Consider the following 21,939-nt stretch of genomic DNA (forward strand, 5'->3'; position numbering starts at 1 on the left):
GAAAGTATTCGGCCTCCGTTGATTTTTTCAAACTTTCCCCACATTTCAGGCTTCAAACATAAAGATACAAATTTTAATGTTATGGTGAAGAATCAACAACAAGTGGGACACAATTGTGAAGTTGAACAAAATTTATTGCTCATTTTAAACTTTTTTAAAAAATAAATGACTAAAAATTGGGGCGTGCAAAATTATTCAGCCCCTTTACTTTCAGTGCAGCAAACTCACTCCAGAAGTTCATTGAGGATCTCTGAATGATCCAATGTTATCCTAAATAACTGATTATGATAAATATAATCAATCTGTGTGTAATCAAGTCTCCGTATAACTGCAACTGCTCTGTGATAGTCTGTGTTCTGTTAAAAGCACAGATAGCATCATGAAGACCAAGGAACACAAGAGGCAGGTCCGTGATACTGTTGTGGAGAAGAATAAAGCCGGATTTGGTTGCAAAAAGAATTCCAAAACTTTAAACATCCCAAGGAGCACCAAGGAGTACTGTGCAAGCGATCATATTGAAATGGCAGGCATATCATACCACTGCAAATCTACCAAGACTAGGCTGTCCATCTAAAATTTAATCTCAAACAAGGAGAAGACTAATCAGAGATGCAGCCAAGAGGCCCATGATCACTCTGGATGAACTTCAGAGATCTACGGCTGAGGTTGGAGAGTCTGTCCATAGGACAACAATCAGTCGTACACTGCACAAATCTGGCCTTTATGGAAGAGTGGCAAGAAGAAAGCTATTTCTCAAAGATAGCCATAAAAAGTGTAATTTAAAGTTTGCCACAAGCCACCTGGGAGACACCAAACATGTGGAAGAAGGTGCTCTGGTCAAATGAAACCAAAATCGAACTATTTGGGCAAAATGCCAAACGATATGTTTGGCGTAAAAGCAACACAGCTCATCACCCTGAACATACCATCCCCACTGTCAAACATGGTGGTGGCAGCATTATGGTTTGGGCCTGCTTTTCTTCAGCGGGGACAGAGAAGATGGTTAAAATTGATGGGAGAAGGATGGAGCCAAATATAGGACTAATTCTTGAAGAAAACCTGTTGGAGTCTGCAAAAGACCCGAGACTGGGACGGAGATTTGTGTTCCAACAAGACAATGATCCAAAACAAAGCAAAATCTACAATGGAATGGTTCACAAATAAACGTATGCAGGTGTTAGAATGGCCAAGTCAAAGTCCAGACCTGAATCCAATTGAAAATCTGTGGAAAGAGCTGAAAACTGCTGTTCACAAACGCTCTCCATCCAACCTCACTCAGCTCGAGCTATTTGCAAAGGAATAAATGGGCAAGAATTTCAGTTTCTGGATGTGCAAAACTGATACACACATACCCCAAGCGACTTGCAGCTGTAATCGCAGCAAAAGGTGGCGCTGCAAAGTATTACCTTAAAGTGGACGAATAATATTGCACGCCCCACTTTCCAATTATTTATTTTTTTAAAAAGTTTAAAATAAGCAATACATTTCGTTCAACTTCACAATTGTGTCCTACTTGTTGTTGATTCTTCACCATAACATTACAATTTTAATCTTTATGTTTGAAGCCTCAAATGTGAAAAAGGGTTGAAAAATTCAAAGGGGATGAATACTTTCGCAAGGCACAGTATCTGGCTATACATCTTGCATGAGTCATTCTCACCCAGACATTTTATTAGTGATTCTGCACCTCATAAGGTAAAGGAATACAAATCACCAATAAGACTACGCAGAAGTGGTGAAACATATAGGGGATAGGTGTAACGTGCAATTTGAATGGTTTACTCAACCACAGTTTGTAAAAAAAAAAAAAAATTAAAATAATATAGACAGCGTTCCAGATTGAATATTAGGTGTGATAACGCTATAACTTCCATGTGTGCGCAATATATTATATAAGAACTCACAGTACATGGATACTTTTCTTCTCTGTTTAAATAGTAAGTCATTTTAATTTTTATTTCATAAATCAATAGTACACATGAAACTAAGAAACTTTATATTGTATCTTATCAGAGAAATCAGCTTCTCTCTCCTTCTGGACTAATTATTCTCAATTTACAATTTACAGTGAAGACAGATTGTTACTAGGGATGACAGAACCTGAACGGTAAAGTTCTGGGTCCGTACCAGACACTGGGTGTCCAGGTCTCAGACTCAAACAAGGACTTTTAAAAAAAAAAAAAATTGAGTGAGTGTGTGTGTGTGTGTGTGTGTGTGGTGTTTTTTTTAACTCTATACTTACAGGATTAGTAATGGGGGTGTCTGATACATGCCTATCGATTACTAACCCAATGGGCTTGATGTCAGCTGTCTATTCACAGCTGACATGAACCACACAAGTATTAGCCCGATTGCCACCGCACCAAGACTATGAGAAGAGCAGGGCAAAGTGACAGAATTGGCACATCTAATGGATGCGCCACTTCTGGGGAGGTTGCAGGCTGCTATTTTTAGGCTGGGAGGGGCCAAATAACCATGGCCCTTCCCAGCCTGATCATACGAGCCCCAATCTGCCTGTTTTACCTTAGTTGCTTATCAAAGATAGGGAGGACCCCACGCCATTTAAAAAAAAAAAAATAATATTTATTTAAAACCACTCTATTTTTGATAACCTAAGGCTGACAGCTGAGGGTTTCAGCCCACAGTTTTCTGCTTTACCTGTGCTGGTTACCAAAAATAGGTGGGATCTCACGTCTTGATTTCTTATTCCCTATCCACATTTTTTTGCATGGCAATTGCCCAAATTTTGCTTCCTTTTGCAGCCCCAAAGCCCTTACTACGACCATTTTACAGGACAAAAGTTCGGGTCTCTATTGAGTTACTGTCATATCCCCACCGGAGTCCGCTCCTGAAACTTCAGCTCCGATCGCCAGGCGACGCAGTGTTCCCGCCATGGATAGTGCTGGTGATGGGAGAGGAGTCGGTGCCTGTGGCTTTGCTGAGCACAGGCTCCGCTCATTCACTAGGCTGGGTTTCCCTGGAACCTGCAGTACCACTGGCTGACTGTAGGTGGCGTGTGTCTTCCAACTGAAGTTGCCATCATTCACCTGCAGCCAATGGGAAGACACCACACCCTTCTTATTCCCCCTCCTGTCATGTGACCACTGCCAGAGATAGTGCAGGAACCAGGAATACAAACTATTTGTATTTTGATTCCTGTGCGCTGACCTTGCTTGTGTTCTGACTACCCTTCTGCTGTCATTTATGTACCTTACTGCCAGATTCGGATTTGACCTCTGCTTCGTTTGCTGATTACGTCCTTGCCTGCCGATTCTGTCCCTGTTCTGCTATTACTGGTTTGACCCTGCCTGGCGACTATTCTCAGGACCGCTGCCTTCCACAGGTAGTGATCTCCAGGGCCCCGTGTAATTCCAAATCCCTTTATAGGCGTTAAAGGGGTTTGGAGTTCTAGGGGTCCTGCTGGGTGAGTGACTTCCCTCTAGCCTGTCCATTACAGCCCGTCTAAGTCTGTGGATCCAGGCAGGCGTTACAGTTACATTGGGTTTGGGGTCAAAACCAACTTTTAACTAAAGTCCAGCCGAACCCGAACTTTCACAGGTCTTCTCATCCCTAATTGTTACATTACTGAGATAGGTGATGACAGTTGCCACTGATGAGATTCTCTTTAGTTGGGAGGAAGGAACTAGAGACAGAACTTCTCCCTCCTTTCTTTTATATAGAACTTTATGAAAACCAAATGCCATCTATCCCAGTAATGTAACAATCTTATGCAGAAAATGCAAATTTCTCGGATAAGATATTACAAAGTCATATATGAAATAAAAATTAAAACGGTTACGCTTTAAATATCATACATATTAGCCAGCCATGAAGTGAACAGAAATTTAGTAAACTTCATTAACTATCATCCATCAACATGCATATGTTTCTTTGAAACCCATCACCAGTGCAATGTATCACATTGGTGTCTCCAAGAGTGACGACATGTGCCAAGTCATTCAAAGGGTCATTTGTGCACTCATCCTCATGTTATATGGGGAAAGAAAACCGGAATGTAGCATCAACAGTAAGAGAAACATTTTTAAATTAAAATGATTAGAAAAAAAATAAAATAATAATTCTTGACACTGGTGCTTTTATAGAGAAAACAACATTACAATATATTTCTGCTGGAACCTGAGAAATAACTGAAGTAAGCCTTCCATTGCAAGCTGCTGTAAAAAATACACATTAAGCTTCTTTTTACATACACATTATATCACTTGTATGTACATATACAAAAGGCTGTACGAAATAGAATAAAAAAACAAAAATCCAATACATTGACACTGCAAATTCCTGTAAAAAAACAGTCCTGCCCTTAGCTGCACTATTACATACATTCATTGTTCTGTTAAAATGCATTGTACAATCTTCTCCCTGATCTAGAAAACTGTTGGCAGCAATACAAAAGCAATGATGCTCCGAGATATATGGTGAGACTGCATTCTCTGTACATAGAGCCAACTACAAGCTACACATAGAAGCAGAGAGAAGACGTTGGCCACTATGCATGAGAACAGAGACTACATTATATACAGGATACACACTGGACACCTTAGCATATTGCATAGAACAGGGAATGCTTTGCCAGGAACAGATCATTAAGATGAACACATCAATAGCTCTAAAGGACACAATGTTCTGTGTGTCTGGGATAAGTGGACTGTACAGATTATTGCTATGGTTTTACATTAGAACTATAAAAAAGGTAATTGCGCCCCATAAACATAACACAGAGGTAAGAAAATACCCTATGTGACCGAACATTTGGCAAACATCGCAATACACGGACAAAATGTGTCATTAAAAATGAAAAGCATCAGTGACTACAGGCCAAATATTACAGAAGTGAAACTAAATGAGTTTGGAGAATCAAATTCTGCTAGGTCTTAATTACAGTCGTGAGGTTTGAGGGGAACCCCGCTTTGGTGCCATATTTCTATTGTTAGTGTGTAGATATTGGCATTACTGCATCAGCAGAGATTCATTAATATAGAGTGGGGCTGGTTTAACTCCTCCACAATTGTCTACAAAACAAAGCATAGATTGTCATTTATGAACCCGACCCTGGGAAGGTCTGTCCTGACATTCTGACAATGGTGCCTATTAAGATGAAGTCTCCATAAGCCTAGGAAAAGGATACTCTCAAGTAATGTTCCTCTAATACTAAAAAAAAGATGTCAAATAACCAGCCAGATTGTCACCTTTAACACTGTGATGTTGAGGAGGGGGGGGGGGGGTGCGATGGGATTCCAGTTACTTTCTGGAAGGCGATCGGTTTAAGTATTTTACCCAAATAATTACAATTCCGACCCAGAAGTGATTCGCATTGGCAGTAAATGTTCAAGAGGACTACCTGTCCGATCAGGATCGCTACTCTGCACCATTATGTATTACACTTCTACATATTGCTATCCATTTAATAAAGGACACGCACATGTAATATGCTTTTCTATACCTCCAGCTAGAGTGATTCATTATGTTCTGGCAATAAGGGAAAAAAAGAAATGGTGAAATAAATACCCAGCACTGAAAGCGGCAAGTTCAGCTTGGGATGCAGAAATGGACAACTCTCTGCCCTGTCCACTGGTTGTAAAGGAATGAAATTATAGCAGTATCAGGCATCAGATGAATGTCCTCTAATTTAGCAATGCAGTCAACTGATAATTCTTCTATACCAGCCCATATCATCAGCAGGTTATACATATAGCCAGTTATGCTTCAAAAAGGAATGGATGGAAGATGTCCATTAAACGCTCCTATGGAAAGCGGATGGGGAGTGTTCACTGACAATGAGCCCACAAAGCCAGCTACAAAGAGAAGAGACCTAAACCCATCACGAGAAGACAGAATGCTTACATTAGAAGAAATCAGTGTCGGCTCATCAATATGAGGCAAATGGGATTGCAGAACCAATATAAAAAAGAAAAGCTCATCCACAATGTTTTGTTATGGAGGGCAGTGCCAATGTCGCTATAGATCTCACTACGGTAAGCAGTGCTTCACTCGCAAAAGGGATATGTGGTTGCTCAAAATTTAATGACCTTGAAATAGGAGAAAAAAATATTAGATGGGTAGGGAAAGTGTCAAGACTCTTCGTATCTTCGGTAGTTGTTGTGCCTGTATCTCAATAACCATAGGGCTACACGGCGACATGCTGAGTGACACTGAATTCGCAGTGACATTTTGCAACATCAGATGTAATTATCCTCTCTGCTGTTACGTTGCTACATGCCACAACAGAGTCACATATAATTCCAAATAAATTAGATTTTGTGTCACTGGTCAGAAGAGGCACGCAACACACCTGCCATAGACTTCAATGGAAGTCACACATGACATGTCTACAACCTGGCTCAGAGCTCTAAAATAGTAGTGGGATTGCGATAGCAAGTCAAAGACAAGTTGTACAAATCTTTTTTTGATCAAGCTACTTGTCAGAGAGCTGGTCACCCTGTAACCCCAGCCTAAGGAGCATCCAAGTCTGATTCAAGTTATTGGGACGGAGCTGCAATGCCAGGCATAGCCACTAGAGATACAGAGCTATGCCTGATAATGGAGGAGATGCAACCGATCAGCAGGGTTGGTGACAGCTGGACCCCACCCAGCTCATACTGATGGCCCATCCTAGCCTAAGGATAAGGGTCAGCACACATGGAAAGTAATACGGAGCGAGTGGAATGTGATAAAAAAAATTGCATTCCACTCAGACCAATATTACTCTATGGGGCAGCGATTCTGTTTCACTCGCACCCATTCAATTCTATGGGGCGAGAGAAACATTGCATTGCACTCGCAGTACACCGGTGTAATGTGAGTGCAGGGCGAGAATCGCATCAGCCGGCAATGGAGGAGATAGGGAGATAAATCCCTCCCCTCCACAGCCACAGCCCTCCCCTCCACAGCTGTGGTCTGATCGCATGATCTGACCACAGTCGCATGACACTCGCATGACACTCGGCTCCCGCTGTGCTGCGAGCGTGAGCCAAGTGTCATGCGAGGACTCGCAGTAATCTACGTGTGGCCTCAGCCTTACCTGTAGAACGTCACTGCTGGCACCTTTTCCCCCTCTACAATGGAAATGAAGTTAGCCTTTTGGTTATTAGTTTGGCAAGGATTTGTACGCAGACATGATACGTTTGCCACTTACAAGCAACAAAGTAGTGATCGATAACAGAGGAATACTGAAGTTTACAGAAAAATACTTTACATATTTAGTGTCTGCATTATATTACAGAGGAGGTATATTGTAGCCAGCTCAGGAGTCAGCTCTGAGGTAAATCCAATAGTATCACTTGTGCCCGCACCATCAATACTTCCCCTGTTTGAGTCTTTCAATATGATAACATAGTTTCAATGCTGGGCCAAGTTTCAGTCCCATGTATTTCATTATCATATCACTCCGAAGTAACAAAAAAGCAGGTCCATCAATTTCCTGAGGGGAGAAGAACAAATTGTACACAATTAATGTACGGTCACAGAAAAAATATAAGATCTTCAGTACAGCACATAAATGACCCCCTATATCTGTCATTGGGATGGGATCTCCATGTATAGAACAGCTTATGCATGGTCACTTATGCGTTTTCTGTCTGATGGAAAGCTTTTCATTTCTCCCACCCTTTTCGGTGATACACCTTAAGGCCCTGTGCGCACTTGCCGGTTTTTGCCGTGGATTTCCTGCGGTTTTGCTGCATGTTTCGCTGCAGAAAATGTTCATAACATCTCTGCAGTGAATCACCAGCAAAACCTATGGGGTAAAAAAATGCTGTGCGCACTAGGAGGATTTTGACAGCTGCTTGTTTTGCTGCGGGATTCCCGCAGCAAAAACAATTGCATGTCACTTCTTTTCCGCACGTCGCTGCGGGATTTCACTCCATTGACTGCAATGTAATTGTGAAATCCCGCAGGGAATAACGCAGGCAGCAAATTCTGTGCGGTTCATTGCGTTTTCCTGCGTAATTCCCTGCGGTATTTCACGGTTTACCTGCGGTAATGTTCAGCACTGCCCTGCGGTTTGCAGGGAAGTGATGTCATTATGACAGGAAGAGGAAGCGGAACAGAGAGTAAGCACACAGAGATCACAGACATAGAACACAGACATCTAGAATCCACATAGAAAGCAAACGGAAATATAGAAAAAAAAAAAACAAACAAAACACGTGGGCTCCGCTGTATTTTTACCTTCCAGCTGAGGTAAGCACACAGCGGCGGCCCGGTATTCTCAGCTGCCCCGGGACTGTCGCATGCATTATGCGGCAGTACCGGAGTGTCCCCAGCTCTTCTAGATGCCGTGATGCAGTGGCGATCCAGGTAATAAGGAGTTAATGGCAGCGGACCGCCGTCACTAAGTCCAGGCTTGATCATGGCAGCGTCTATGTGACAGCTGACATGATCAACCCGTAAAGTGAAAAAACACACACCGAAAAATCCTTTATTTTAAATAAAACACAAATAAGCCTCGTTCACCCGTTTATTAACCCCCCCGAAACAAAGCTCCGACGTAATCCACAGGTCCTGCGCTGCTTACATCCAGCCGCTACTGACACTGTCACAGCGCTGAATGCAGGCTCGCAGCAAGACAGCAGAGGTAACCACAGGGCATTTCCCACGGCCGGTAATGTGAACTCACTACAGACTGTGAGAAATGCAGCGATCTGTCCTCTATCTATCCTTCTATCTATTCTTCTGTCTATTTATTTATCTATCTACTATCTATCTCAGAAGGAAATGATTTTTTTTTCTTCAATGTGCTTTATTGCATTGAATGCAATAAAACACATGTACCAAACCGCACGCGGCAATACCGCGAACAATACCGCGGTAAAACCGCAGCAAACCGCGGCATGCGGTTTTCGGGTAATTGCGGTAATCTTTCAATGCCTGTGGAATTTTCTTGAGAAAATTCCATTTTCCAGTGCGCACATAGCCTAAAGTGGTATTACCATCTCCAGGATCCTATCCCAATATGTTGTAGAGATATCTCCTGAAATTGCCATGTCTCTTACCTCATGTGCAAGACATTGCAGTTTAGGCATCCATGGTTACGTAAATTCATATAGTAACAGTTTCATCAATTTGCTGCTTGTTGTTGTAACCATGGATAGCTAAAATGCCCTGTATATAAGGTAATAGACAATGCTATATCAGGAGAACTATACTACATTTCTAATTGAAGGTAGTTGCTAATATTATTAATACACCTACTACATATTGAAATAGGATCTTGGAAATGGGAATACCCCTTTAACTTGTAATACTCCTGTATATACTTAATGCAAGTCCTCAAAAAGAAGCTGATGCAGCCAAGAATGGCATGATACATCATTAAAGCCTTGTGATGCTTATGTTTTATTGTGGCACTTGGAGTGGGGTTGGTTCAACCTGACAATGTGGCCCTTGTTGTGCACCTCTGTTCTATGTGCTAATATTGGACATGGTAGATATCACAGTACATGCCCATAGCTATGGACACATTGAGACCAGTCGATAAACAGGAATGATCTTCCATGCACATCTGATTCTAGTTGAACATTGTATTAACTCTATCAGATTTTAACAGCATGTATTAAGGTCGGCCTTAATACATGTAGTCAATCCTACATAACAGAAGGAGATATTTGCCCTTTGATTGACAAACAGAATTAAAAGATTTTCTCAACTTGACAACCTCTTCTCAGAATCAAGTAGCCCAATGATGGCCACAGGTCACAGACTCTGATTCCCTGTGGAGACTAAAAGCAGTTCTGTTGCTTTGGTAATATAGTACATGGAGCACAATCTACTATGGATGTGTCGTATCTGCACTGCAAGAATCACTCACGGAGATGGAGGACCCCAGATGCTAGCATGGTTTATGTTGTCTAAATGGGTGGAATCTAACACAAACTTGTGTAACCTGACAAAGCAGTGTTTTGTGTAGCAGACGTCCTTTGTTTGCTTCTGTATGTGACGTAACGTACAATGAAACTGATCTATACACAACCTAAACAGCTATTCCTCTTTAATATGTCATTCACAAGGCGCTTTCTACATTCCTAAGCTATGTTCAAACGTTGTGGAAAAGCTGCGCTGTGGATATGGTTTCTAATTCACCAGTAACGTGGATTTTGCAGCAGATTTGGCTGCTGATTTTTCCCTGCTCCATTTACTAAGCATTGAATAGGGTGAAAACTGCCATGAAAATTGGAAAATTAAAGGGGTGGTTCACCCATTTTTTTTATTTTCTGTCGAAGTTCTACTTACAATTCTAGGTATTTTCTCCATTGGCTTGTATTTCCATTTCTGGCACTGAGCGGCGCTATGCTGCACGCTCAGTGCCGGTCACATGACCCCCTGGAGCTGTGGCCGCCGGCATCCTCTGACGTCCCGGCATTTCCGGGCTCTCAAACAAGACGGGTACGTCACAGGATGCCGGCGCCACTCAGATTGAGTGACAGGGCTGTGGGCGGTGATTACCGCACGTCACAGCTCAGCATCGAGGGGAGGAGCCGGAGGACGTCAGTGTGGAGCCAAGCGTCCTGCAGATGGTGAGGCACGGGGCGTCAGTGTGCAGTACAGGGGGGGGTTCTTCAGCTGAATCCCCCCCTGCACGTAAGTATGTGATCACACTGTCCACCCGCCCGCTCTGCTGCGATGTCAGGAGAGCGGCCGGTGTCGGGCAGTGTGATCTTCTGCTCCTCCCAGCAGCAAGACGCTGACAGGCATGTCACCGCTGTGCTCTGCCATCTGTCCTGCTGCATGGGACCAACTGTCTGCACTCTGTCACCTGCACCACAAGTAACAGAGTGGAGACAGTTGGTGACAGAGCACCTCTGCCCCCCCCTCTTCTTTCCCCACTCTCTTCTCCCCCCTCTCTCTTTCTTCTCCCCCCCTCGCTCTCTTCTCCCCCCCCTCGCTCTCTTCTCCCCCCCCCTCGCTCTCTTCTCCCCCCCCCTCGCTCTCTTCTCCCCCCCCCTCGCTCTCTTCTCCCCCCCCCCTCGCTCTCTTCTCCCTCCCCGCTCGCTCTCTTTTCCTCGCTATCTCCTGGCATGGTCAGTACAGAAATCTCTCCATCGTGGAGGGGTGAGAGGGAGTAATAAACATGGAGTCCCTACTGTGTCTGTGTATTTATTTCTAATAAAGTATTTTTCTCTGTGTGATGTCTTTTTTTTTTTTTTTTAAAACCCTTTGTTGGAGATTCTTAATGGCCAGGTTAAACTTGGCCTGACATTAAGAATCTCGGGCTTTATACCAGCTGGTAAAACATAGCTGGTATTAACCCCTTATTACCCAGCTTTCCACCTGCCACCAGGGCCACTGGAAGAGTTGGATACAGCGCCTGAAGATGGCGCTTCTATGAAAGCGCCATTTTCTGGGGCAGCTGTGGACTGCAATTCGCAGTGGGGAGCCCAGAAAGTTTGGGCACCCTGCACTGTGGATTCCAATCCCCAGCTGCCTAGTTGTACCTGGCTGGACTCAAAAATTTGGTGAAGCCCACCTCATTTTTTTTTTTTTTAATTATTTCATGAAATTCATGAAAAAAAAGGGCTTCTCTAAATTTTTGGTTCCCAGCCGGGTACAACTAGGCAGCTGGGGGTTGGGGGCAGCCCGTAGCTGCCTGCTGTACCTGGCTAGCATACAAAAATATGGCGAAGCCCACGTCATTTTCTTAAAAACGTTTTCAGGGAAAAACCTTTATAAAAAAAAAAAAATGCTTCCCTGCATTTCTATTGCCAGTGAAAGTAACACCAAGCAGTGGGGGCTAGCAGCCAGTAGCTGCTTTGGTTACCCTTAGCAATAGAAAATGCAGCGGGAGCCCACAAACAATGTGATTTTTTTGTTTATTTATTTTTAATGAATTTTTTTTTAAAAAAATCGGCATGGGCTTCGCCCATCGAGCACCAGAGCATTTTACTGCTCAATTCATCCCAAGTAATCAGATGACTCCAGGGTCAGCCGATTACTTGTTCTGTGTCCCCCTGCATCCATCGCAGCGTGTACGGGCTGTGAGGTCAGCGGAGTGGAGACAGTGACATGCTCTGCTCTGACGCATAGTGTGCTGCATGTCACTATCTTTCTCCACTCTGGTACTTGTTGTGCAGGTGACCGGATGCTACATGTCACTAACTGTCTCCACTATGGGACTTGTTGTGCAGGTGAGAGTGTATACAGTTGGTACTATGCAGCAGAAATCACAGAGTGGGGCAGTTAGTGACATGTATCATCCGGTCACCTGCACAACAAGTCCCAGAGTGGATACAGTGACATGCAGCACACTGTGTCAGAGCAGAGCATGTCACCAACTTGCTCTGCTCTGTCACCTGCGGTGCTGCATGTCACGTTTTTGCCGCGATTTGGTGCCTTTTTTGCTGCGTTTTTGCTCACTGCGTTTTTAATCAGTGCACAATGCCATTAAAGATTGTTGATGAAAAAAAAAAAAAAAGGTCTGATGTCATTTCCTTATTCAAAATGTTCATTGTATGCAGGAGAGCAGACAGCAGCTGCAGAACTACAAGGCTCAGCATCCTACATTCACTAGTGTATGCAGGAGAGCAGACAGCAGCTGCAGAACTACAAGGCTAAGCATCCTCCATCCAGGACTGTATGCAGTTTTTTACCCAAAAAGAAAAAAAAAATGACATGGGCTTCGCCATATTTTTGTATGCTAGCCGGGTACAGCAGGCAGGTACGGGCTGCCCCCAACCCCCAGCTGCCTATTTGTACCCGGCTGGGAACCAAAAATATAGAGCAGCCCTTTTTTTTTTTTTTTAATTATTTCATGAATTTCATGAAATAATTTAAAAAAAAAAAAATGACGTGAGCTTCGCCTAATTTTAGTGTCCAGCCGGGTACAACTAGGCAGCTGGGGATTGGAATCCACAGTGAAGGGTGCCCAAGCTTTCTGGGCACCCCCACTGCGAATTGCAGTCCGCAGCCACCCCAGAAAATGGCGCTTTCATAGAAGCGCCATCTTCTGGAGCTGTATCCAACTCTTACAGCTGCCCTGATGCCGGGTGGCTAGCTAGGTAATAATGGAGTTAGGGCTAGCTGTATATTATCAGCTAGCCCTAAGCCCGAAATTCATGGTGTCACGCCAATATTAGACATGGCCACCATGAATTTCTAGTAATGATAAAAAAAACACAACACACAGAAAAATATTTTTATTAGAAATAAAACACAACACAATTAGTGACTCCATCTTTATTGAAATAAACCCCCCTCCGCAGTAATCCTGGGTTAGGGTCCCGTGCCGTCCAATCCGGATCCAATATCATCTGATCGGTTTGCTGGAAGGCAAAGCGATCAGATGATGTGTCAGGTTAAACTACGTGAATCACATCACACATCAGCTGATTGTATAAAAGCCGATTATACAATCAGCTGATGCATCAGTGCAAAAATAAAAAAATACTTATGTGCTGATTACCGGTAGCTCCTGCAGCGGAGTCTGATCCTAGCCCATCACTGCAGGAGCTGCCGGTAATCAGCTGATGAAGTCCCCTGACGGCAGGATCAGCTGATAGCCGGCCGGGCGCGAAAAAGCTGGCGACACCATGAGAATCGATCAGCTGATGCGTCAGGTGACTGCATCAGGTGATCCACCGCCAGGTCCTGCAAGCTTCGTACGTGCCCCGGGGAGACTGCACACAGCCAAAGCGGCGTTACCGGGACAGGAGGTGGGAGCGGGCATGGCACCGGGACCCTGCAGAGAGGTGAGTATGACATACACACACGCATACACACTGTATATATACACACACACACGCTGTATATACGCACACACACTGTATATACACACATACACTGTATATACGCACACACACTGTATATACACACACTGTATATACGCGCACACACTGTATATACACATACACTGTATATACGCGCGCACACACTGTATATACACATACACTGTATATACGCGCACACACACTTTCTTCCCCTGGCTGTGTAGAGCTGCTCCTGTCTCTGTATGATTGATCTCAGTGCATCCACAGGGAAGAGGCAGGGAGGAGGGTTTGGGTGGGAGCAGAGTGGGTGTATTAGACACAGTGGGTGTGTTAGATAAGCCAGACACCGCCCTAGAGCCACAAAGAATTCTGGGACTTGTAGGAACTGAACACAGGAAGTCAGAGGAGAGATTAACCCCATCAGAGCTGGAGCCAGCAATGACCGTGTGCTGCTAGTGCACAATAAAAGGTAATTTTGCTGAAAAAACATAATAGATGTGTTAAGGGGCACATATTAGCAAGATTTATCAGAAAAAAAAAAATCAGTTTTGGTAACTGGACAACTTCTTTAATGAGTATGCTGCCCATTTGACATTTGCAACATACTTTTCCTTTATATTTTCTTTCCACAAAATGGTGGCAGATTTGGAAAACCCCATTTACCTGTATTCTATATTAGCGGTGCGAAATGCCCAACAAACAGCAACATTTGAATTTGGCCTTGGAGAGCAAAAACTAAAATGTTGGATACCTTCTATGCAGGAACTCCAAAAAGTGTCCGTCACAAAACCCTTCATATGGCAATAGGCTGTAAAAAGGAGTATGAGCCTTGACAGTGCAATATCCTACAAAGCATCCTACTATTTAACAGACGTCTACTACTCAGCAAATGAATCATGTTACTAACTGTTCGCATGAATTTTCCCAACAACATTTTATCATTGATCATGTTTTTTTTTTTTTTTTACTAGTAGTTCTCTTACATGTTTCCGAAAGAGTTCAGCGTGAGGTGCCAATGTTTGGGGATCTGCTTCCTTTACAAAGCGCATGACATCGTCCACCGACCAGGAAGATGGATCTTTACTTTGTGTTCTTGAGGATTCCCGCTCAGAAGAGTTAAGGTCGGGTCCGGTGGTAGAACTTGCTGCTAAAAAAACAAGACATTTCTGTTTACATTTTAGTCATTTGCATTGTTCAAAGCCTTTATGCAATAAGTGGAACAATGCTGCAATCTAAAATGCTAATTAAATGATCCAAAGCACAACCTGAGTTGTCAGTTCTATCTCACACAATAACTGGTGATTACAGAAGCATTATGGAGACAGGAAGAGAACATCTAGAAACCTGTGGTTTTCTCATCATTAGCACAATGCCTCTCTAATCTGTACTGCAGCTATGTTTACAAGTAAGCTGGTGCAAAGCAAAAAACGTCATCCCTCCAGGAAGGAGAATTAAAGGAACATATACCAGAATATGAAGACCTGCCGCTCCTTGGCACTGTAAACTAGAGTGATCAGCAGGCAAGTGCCAACAGCAGCATCTGCCCACTCACAGACTGGGTAGACATCTGGGTACCAGATGGGTAGGTTAGCCTACATCTTTACCTGATGGCAGGAAGTAGTATGTAGGGGTATAACATTCATCACCATAGCGACTACTACGATTCTACTGGATGATTTTAGCCTATAGTGTGATGTTGGTGAAGAAACACAAATGTCATAGTGAAATCTTATTATTGAGACCCTGACACTAAATGCAAATCAACCCTCCGCATAAACCACTTTAATGAATCATTTTAATGAGTCAGGGGGCCTGGACTGATGCATTAAATATTAATAAATGTACAAAGGGGACATGCTATTAAAAGACAGTTTGCAAAACTAATGTTAATTTGACAATACCAAAACACAATCTACATACAATTTGCACAGACTTCTCTGTCACATATTAACATTACAAATAGTGATATTTGTCACTTCTTGGCAAGATAACAGCTGAAACCCACGTGCTGCCATATAACTAGTAGGGCACGGTTTCTGCTATGATTACCTTCAATCCTCCGATGCATCCGGTTTCTGCCACTTTCATAGTAGCAGCTGTTTCCTGCTGAGCTCGAGGATGATCTACGTACCAAGGGAGTAGTGTTTGAGGTAGGAGTCATAGGCTGGAGAGAGGCCCTGTAAAATGCTGGGGTGTTGCCCGCAGAACGGTACTCGGCTGTGTTACGGGGTGAAGAACTGGGTGGATTGACAGCGTTGAGTGCCGAATCCATGGATTCCTCTGCATATCTGGGATCTTTTAGAGTCTCATTCTCTTGCAGGGGCAAGGTTTCAGCTGTCAGAGAAAAGACATGACTAGAATGGATTTACTGTTTACAAAATTAGACCCAAAGAATTGCACGACTACAAAGACTGTCCTTTACGATGTGTCTGCTACTAGATTGTTCCAAGAAAATCTAATTTGGGTCTCTTAGATTTATTTGGCACGCATATCTAATAGTTTTAATCAGTGCAGGAAACTAAGGGAAGAGGCTGGAAAGCTGTATCAAATGGACAGTTCACATTGTAAATCACTATTAATTAGTGATATAAAATGGACAGCAAATGATTAACGGGGTTGTAAGGTTCGGGCAACTTGCTGCTGGAAACACAAGCAATTCACGGTTACCAGTACTTGGAAACAAACTGCAAAAAAACAAGAATAGCAGTGAGCCCTCTGAAAATCAATACATTGTGTAGGGCGTAGAGTGTATTGTACATGGGAATCAAAAAGGGGAAAGGAGTTAGAAATCGTTACGTCCTTACGTCTCAGGAATCTGGCCGTGACTGACAAACAAACATGGCTACACGAGAGTCCATGCCACCTGTAGCAACTATAACTTATCCCCACCAACCTGATCAGCCTCTTGTGCAAATGATATACACGCACCTATCCTCACACACGAGGGGCTACCTTCTGATGGGTGAGCTTCTGCCCTTGGTAACTTTGGAGAAAGCGGAGCTGTGTAAGGGGGTGACTCCTTTAGGATTCTCTTGTTGTTCCTGTCTGACATTTCTTCTTTTGCTTTAAAAAAAAAATAACTAGGGTTATAAGTTAAGTTACTAGCACATTTGGAAATTGGCCTTTGCCAGACAGATAAACGCTTCATTTCTTTCCAAGTGACAGGTGAAATAAGCAACGTTGACAAAAAAAGAGAATTTTGTTTACTTACCGTAAATTCTTTTTCTTATAGTTCCGACATGGGAGACCCAGACCATGGGTGTATAGCTACTGCCTCCGGAGGACACACAAAGTACTACACTTAAAACGTGTAGCTCCTCCCTCCGGGCTATATACACCCCCTGGATGACAATCTAACCAGTTCAGTGCAAAAGTTGAAGGAGGACATCCACCCATAAGTAGAGAGAGTAAAACTCGGAAAAACCGGAACTCTGTCTACAACAACAGCCAGTGAAAACACACGGAACAAAAACTGCCAAACAGGCAACAGGGAGGGTGCTGGGTCTCCCATGTCGGAACTATAAGAAAATGAATTTACGGTAAGTAAACAAAATTCTCTTTTTCTTCATCGTTCCTTCCATGGGAGACCCAGACCATGGGACGTTCCAAAGCAGTCCATGGGTGGGAAATATACTAAACTGAGAAGTAGGCGAAACCTAACTTCACAAATGGGCGACAGCCGCCTGAAGGATGCGTCTGCCCAAGCTCGCATCTGCCGAAGCATGAGCATGCACTTGGTAGTGCTTCGAAAAAGTGTGCAGACTGGACCAAGTGGCAGCCTGACAAACCTGCTGAGCCGTAGCCTGGTGCCTGAAAGCCCAGGAGGCACCGACAGCTCTGGTCGAGTGCGCCTTAATCCCCGGCGGGGGAGGCACCTGAGAACACTGGTAGGCATCGGCGATAGCCGACCCAATCCAACGAGCTAGGGTCGGTTTAGAAGCAGAGAGACCCTTGCGCTGACCCGTGGTTAGCACAAAAAGTGAGGTGCACCGCCTAAAAACGGCGGTGCGTGACACATAGATTCGGAGCGCTCGCACCAAATCCAAGGTGTGCAACGCCTTCTCAAAGCAATGCACAGGGGCCGGACAAAGAGAGGGCAATGAAATGTCCTGGTTAAGGTGGAAAGAAGACACCACCTTAGGAAGAAAGTCCGGAGTCGGACGAAGAACCACCTTGTCTTGGTGAAACACCAAAAAGGGGGATTCCGAAGAGAGCGCAGCCAAATCAGAAACTCTCCTGAGAAAAGTTATGGCTACTAGAAAAACAACTTTCGGTGAAAGTCTAAACAAGGGAACCTCCCTAAGAGGCTCAAAGGGGGGTTTCTGTAAGGCCGTGAGGACCAGATTAAGGTCCCAGGGATCCAAAGGCCGCCGGTAAGGAGGAATAATGTGAGCTGCGCCCTGCATGAAGGTGCGCACCTGAGCCAGTCGGGCGATACGCCGCTGGAATAATACCGACAGAGCCGACACCTGTCCTTTGAGGGAATTGAGGGACAGTCCTAGCTGTAGACCAGACTGTAGAAAGGACAGGATGGTCGGCAAGGAGAACGGCCAAGGAGCATGGTCGGAAGAGCGACACCAGGACAGGAAGATCCTCCAAGTCCTGTGATAAATCTTGGCCGAAGAAGACTTCCGAGCCTGAGTCATAGTGGAGATGACCTCAGAGGGAATACCTGAAGCCGTCAGGATCCAGGACTCAAGAGCCACGCCGTCAATCTGAGAGCCGCAGAATTCTGGCGGAAAAACGGACCTTGAGAGAGAAGGTCTGGGCGGTCTGGGAGATGCCACGGCACCTCTGCAGACAGGCGGAGCAGGTCTGGGTACCAAGCTCGCCTGGGCCAGTCTGGAGCAATGATTATGACCCGACGGCCCTCCATTCTGATCTTGCGCAGAACCCTGGGCAAGAGAGCTAGCGGGGGAAACACGCAAGCCAGACGGAACTGGGACCAATCCTGAACCAGCGCATCCGCTGCGAAGGCCTGAGGATCGTGGGAGCGAGCCACGTAAACCGGAACCTTGTTGTTGTTGGACTGCTGATATGGTGGACTTGGAGTCCTCCGTCCACTGGAGGATTCGTTGAACCTCCAACATCGCCAGGCGGCTGCGAGTTCCGCCCTGGTGATTGATGTAGGCAACCGTTGTTGCGTTGTCCGACTGGACTCGAATGTGCCTGTCCGCCAACAGGTGGTGCAAGGCTAGGAGAGCTAGAAACACAGCTCTGATCTCCAGCACATTGATCGGGAGGGCTGATTCGGACGGAGTCCAAGTGCCCTGTGCTCGGTGATGGAGAAAAACTGCTCCCCAACCGGAGAGGCTGGCATCTGTGGTGAGAATCACCCAGGACGGAGTCAGGAAGGAGCGTCCCTGTGACAGAGAGAGAGGCCGAAGCCACCACTGAAGAGAGCTCCTGGTCTGTGGCGACAGAGCCACTAGCTTGTGCAGGGAAGAGGTCCGCTTGTTCCAACAGCGGAGAATGTCCAACTGCAGGGGACGTAGATGGAACTGTGCAAATGGAACCGCTTCCATTGACGCCACCATCTGACCCAGCACGTGCATGAGGTGTCTGATGGAATGACGGCGGTGCCTCAGCAGAGAGCGCACCGCTAGCTGAAGGGACTGCTGTTTGACCAAGCGCAACTTCACAAGTGCCGGCAGAGTCTCGAATTGCATCCCTAGGTACAGAAGCCCCTGGGTCGGGGTCAGAGTGGACTTGGACAGGTTGACAAGCCACCCGAACTGAACAAGCGTGGCGAGAGTGAGCGAGACACTCCGCTGGCAGTCTGTCCTGGATGAGGCCTTGACTAGAAGGTCGTCCAGGTAGGGGATTACTGCCAACCCCTGAAGGTGCAGGACCGCAACCACTGCTGCCATAACCTTGGTGAAAACACGAGGGGCCGTGGCTAACCCGAAGGGGAGAGCCACGAATTGGAAATGTTCCTCTCCGATTGCAAAGCGGAGCCAACGCTGGTGTGAAACCGCGATAGGCACGTGCAGATAGGCATCCCTGATGTCGATGGATGCCAGAAAATCTCCTTGGGTCATTGATGCAATGACCGATCTGAGAGACTCCATGCGAAAACGCCGCACCTGAACATGCTTGTTGAGAAGCTTGAGATCCAGGATGGGCCGGAAGGAACCGTCCTTCTTGGGGACTAGAAAGAGGTTGGAGTAGAAACCTCTGAACCGTTCCCGAGCGGGAACCGGAACAATAACACCGTTGGCCTGCAGGGATGCCACGGCCTGAGAGAAGGCGGCGGCCTTGGAGCAGGGGGGAGTTGACAGAAAAAATCTGTTTGGCGGGCTGGAGGAAAATTCTATCCTGTAGCCGTGGGAAATTATATCCCGCACCCACTGATCGGAGACGTGTTGAAACCACACGTCGCCAAAGCGGGAGAGCCTGCCACCGACCAAGGACGTTACTGGCGCAGCCAGATAGTCAAGAGGGGGCTGCCTTAGTGGCAGCGGCTCCTCCGGACTTGAGGACGCGGCTTTGCGCGCCAGATGGGTTTACGATCCTTGGCTGCGGTAGTGGACGAGGCTGAGGGCTTAGAGGCTGACCAGTTAGAGGAACGAAAGAAACGAAACCTCGATTGGTTCCTGCCCTGGACAGGTCTCTTGGCTTTAGCTTGTGGCAAGGAAGTACTCTTCCCTCCAGTAGCTTCCTTAATTATTTCATCCAGTTGTTCACCAAACAGCCGGGACCCAGCAAAGGGGAGGCCCGCAAGGTACTTCTTAGAAGAAGCGTCTGCCTTCCACTCTCGAAGCCACAAAATCCTGCGGATCGCGAGAGAGTTGGTGGAGGCCACCGCCGTGCGGTGAGAAGCCTCTAGAATGGCAGACATGGCGTAGGATGAAAAAGACGAAGCCTGAGAAGTTAAGGCCTCCATCTCAGGCATAGAGTCCCTGGTGAGGGAATGTATCTCCACCAGAGAGGCAGAGACTGCCTTAAGAGCCCACACTGCCGCAAAAGACGGGGAGAAGGAGGCTCCTGCCGCCTCATATACAGACTTGGCCAGAAGGTCAACCTGGCGGTCAGTGGGATCCTTAAGAGAGGTGCCATCAGCCACCGCTACGACTGTGCGGGCTGAGATTCTAGACACCGGAGGGTCTACCTTTGGGGACTGAGCCCACTCCTTCACCACATCTGGTGGAAAGGGAAAACGGTCATCAGAACTACGCTTTGGAAAGCGTTTGTCAGGACAGGCCCTGGGTTTGGTGACAGTGGCCTGAAAACTGGAGTGGTTAAAAAACGTACTCCGAGCCTTCTTAGGTGAGGCAAACTGATGTATCTCCACCAGAGAGGCTGGTTCCTCTGACACTGGTGGCGTGAGGTTCAGGACGGAGTTAATGGACGCAATCAAGTCACTAACATCCGCATCATCCTCAGACAAGGCAATGGGGTACCTAGAGCTAGCGTCTGAACCCACAGTAAAAGTATCCTCCTTGCCCTGCACCTCGGCCCGTGAATCAGAGCCGTGGGACGAGGAAGGAGAAGGGTCCCTGCGTCTCCGTTTAGGAGGACGGGGTCCTAAAACATGCTCTGAGGGCTCTGCAGAGCTCGGAGCAACAGAAGCGGCCTGAGAAGGAGGCTGATGCATGGTCAGCAGTGTCCGGGACAGTTGTCCCATAGAGTCGGCAAAAGACTGGGAAATAGCACTGGAAAAAGATGCTACCCAGGCCGGGGGATCAGTCACCGGGGCTGGAGCGGCCGGAGGAACCCCTGAGGAGGCTCCAGGCTGAGGGACCACCATGTTAGAGCAGGCATCACAATGTGGGTATGTGCTTGGCTCTGGCAGAATGAGCTTACAAGCAGTGCATATAGCGTACAGCTTTGCAGCCTTGCTCCTAGTGACAGACATGCTGCTGAGGTGGAGGCTCTGCAGCTAGAATACACTCCTGTAGAATGTCCTGAGAGTGTATAATAAAAAGCCCACAACCAGAGGTTGTGGCTTACCAGACCGCTCTGTGTGCCCTCCGGATTCCACAGCTCAGACCCCCAGTGAAGCGTCAGCCTTCCCCAAAAGCAGCAGCTGCAGCATCCAGCGCCGATCAGTGTAAGAACGCTGAGAAAATGGCGCTGGAAGGAGGAGGGGGGCGGGGAGAAGCCCAAGAGCGGGAAACCGGAGGGCCAAGGAGAGATACAGGGGAGGGAACATCTCCACAGAAAGGAGTGTCCTCCCCTCTGCTGGCCGGCGGGCGGCGCCACGCTATGCATCTGCATG

At 46.0% G+C, this 21,939-nt stretch overlaps 1 protein-coding gene across 4 annotated transcripts in view; it reads right to left on the reverse strand.

Moving 5' to 3' along the window:
- Positions 1-1,556: 1,556 nt before the first annotated feature.
- Positions 1,557-21,939, reverse strand: part of SCML2 (Scm polycomb group protein like 2) — a 175,515-nt gene continuing 155,132 nt past the window's right edge. For 2 of the 4 annotated variants that reach the window (XM_075336293.1, XM_075336296.1), the window contains 4 exons: positions 16,647-16,781; positions 15,768-16,052; positions 14,702-14,865; positions 1,557-7,438 (listed from right to left, as the gene is read on the reverse strand). In XM_075336293.1, the coding sequence (XP_075192408.1) occupies positions 7,313-7,438; positions 14,702-14,865; positions 15,768-16,052; positions 16,647-16,781 (710 nt within the window). In that variant the 3' untranslated portion in view covers positions 1,557-7,312. The remainder of the gene's footprint in view (positions 7,439-14,701; positions 14,866-15,767; positions 16,053-16,646; positions 16,782-21,939) is intronic. The other 2 variants (XM_075336295.1, XM_075336294.1) reach the window with 2 other exon arrangements.

Source organism: Anomaloglossus baeobatrachus, chromosome 2 (genome assembly GCF_048569485.1).
Source record: "Anomaloglossus baeobatrachus isolate aAnoBae1 chromosome 2, aAnoBae1.hap1, whole genome shotgun sequence".
NCBI lineage: Eukaryota > Metazoa > Chordata > Amphibia > Anura > Aromobatidae > Anomaloglossus > Anomaloglossus baeobatrachus.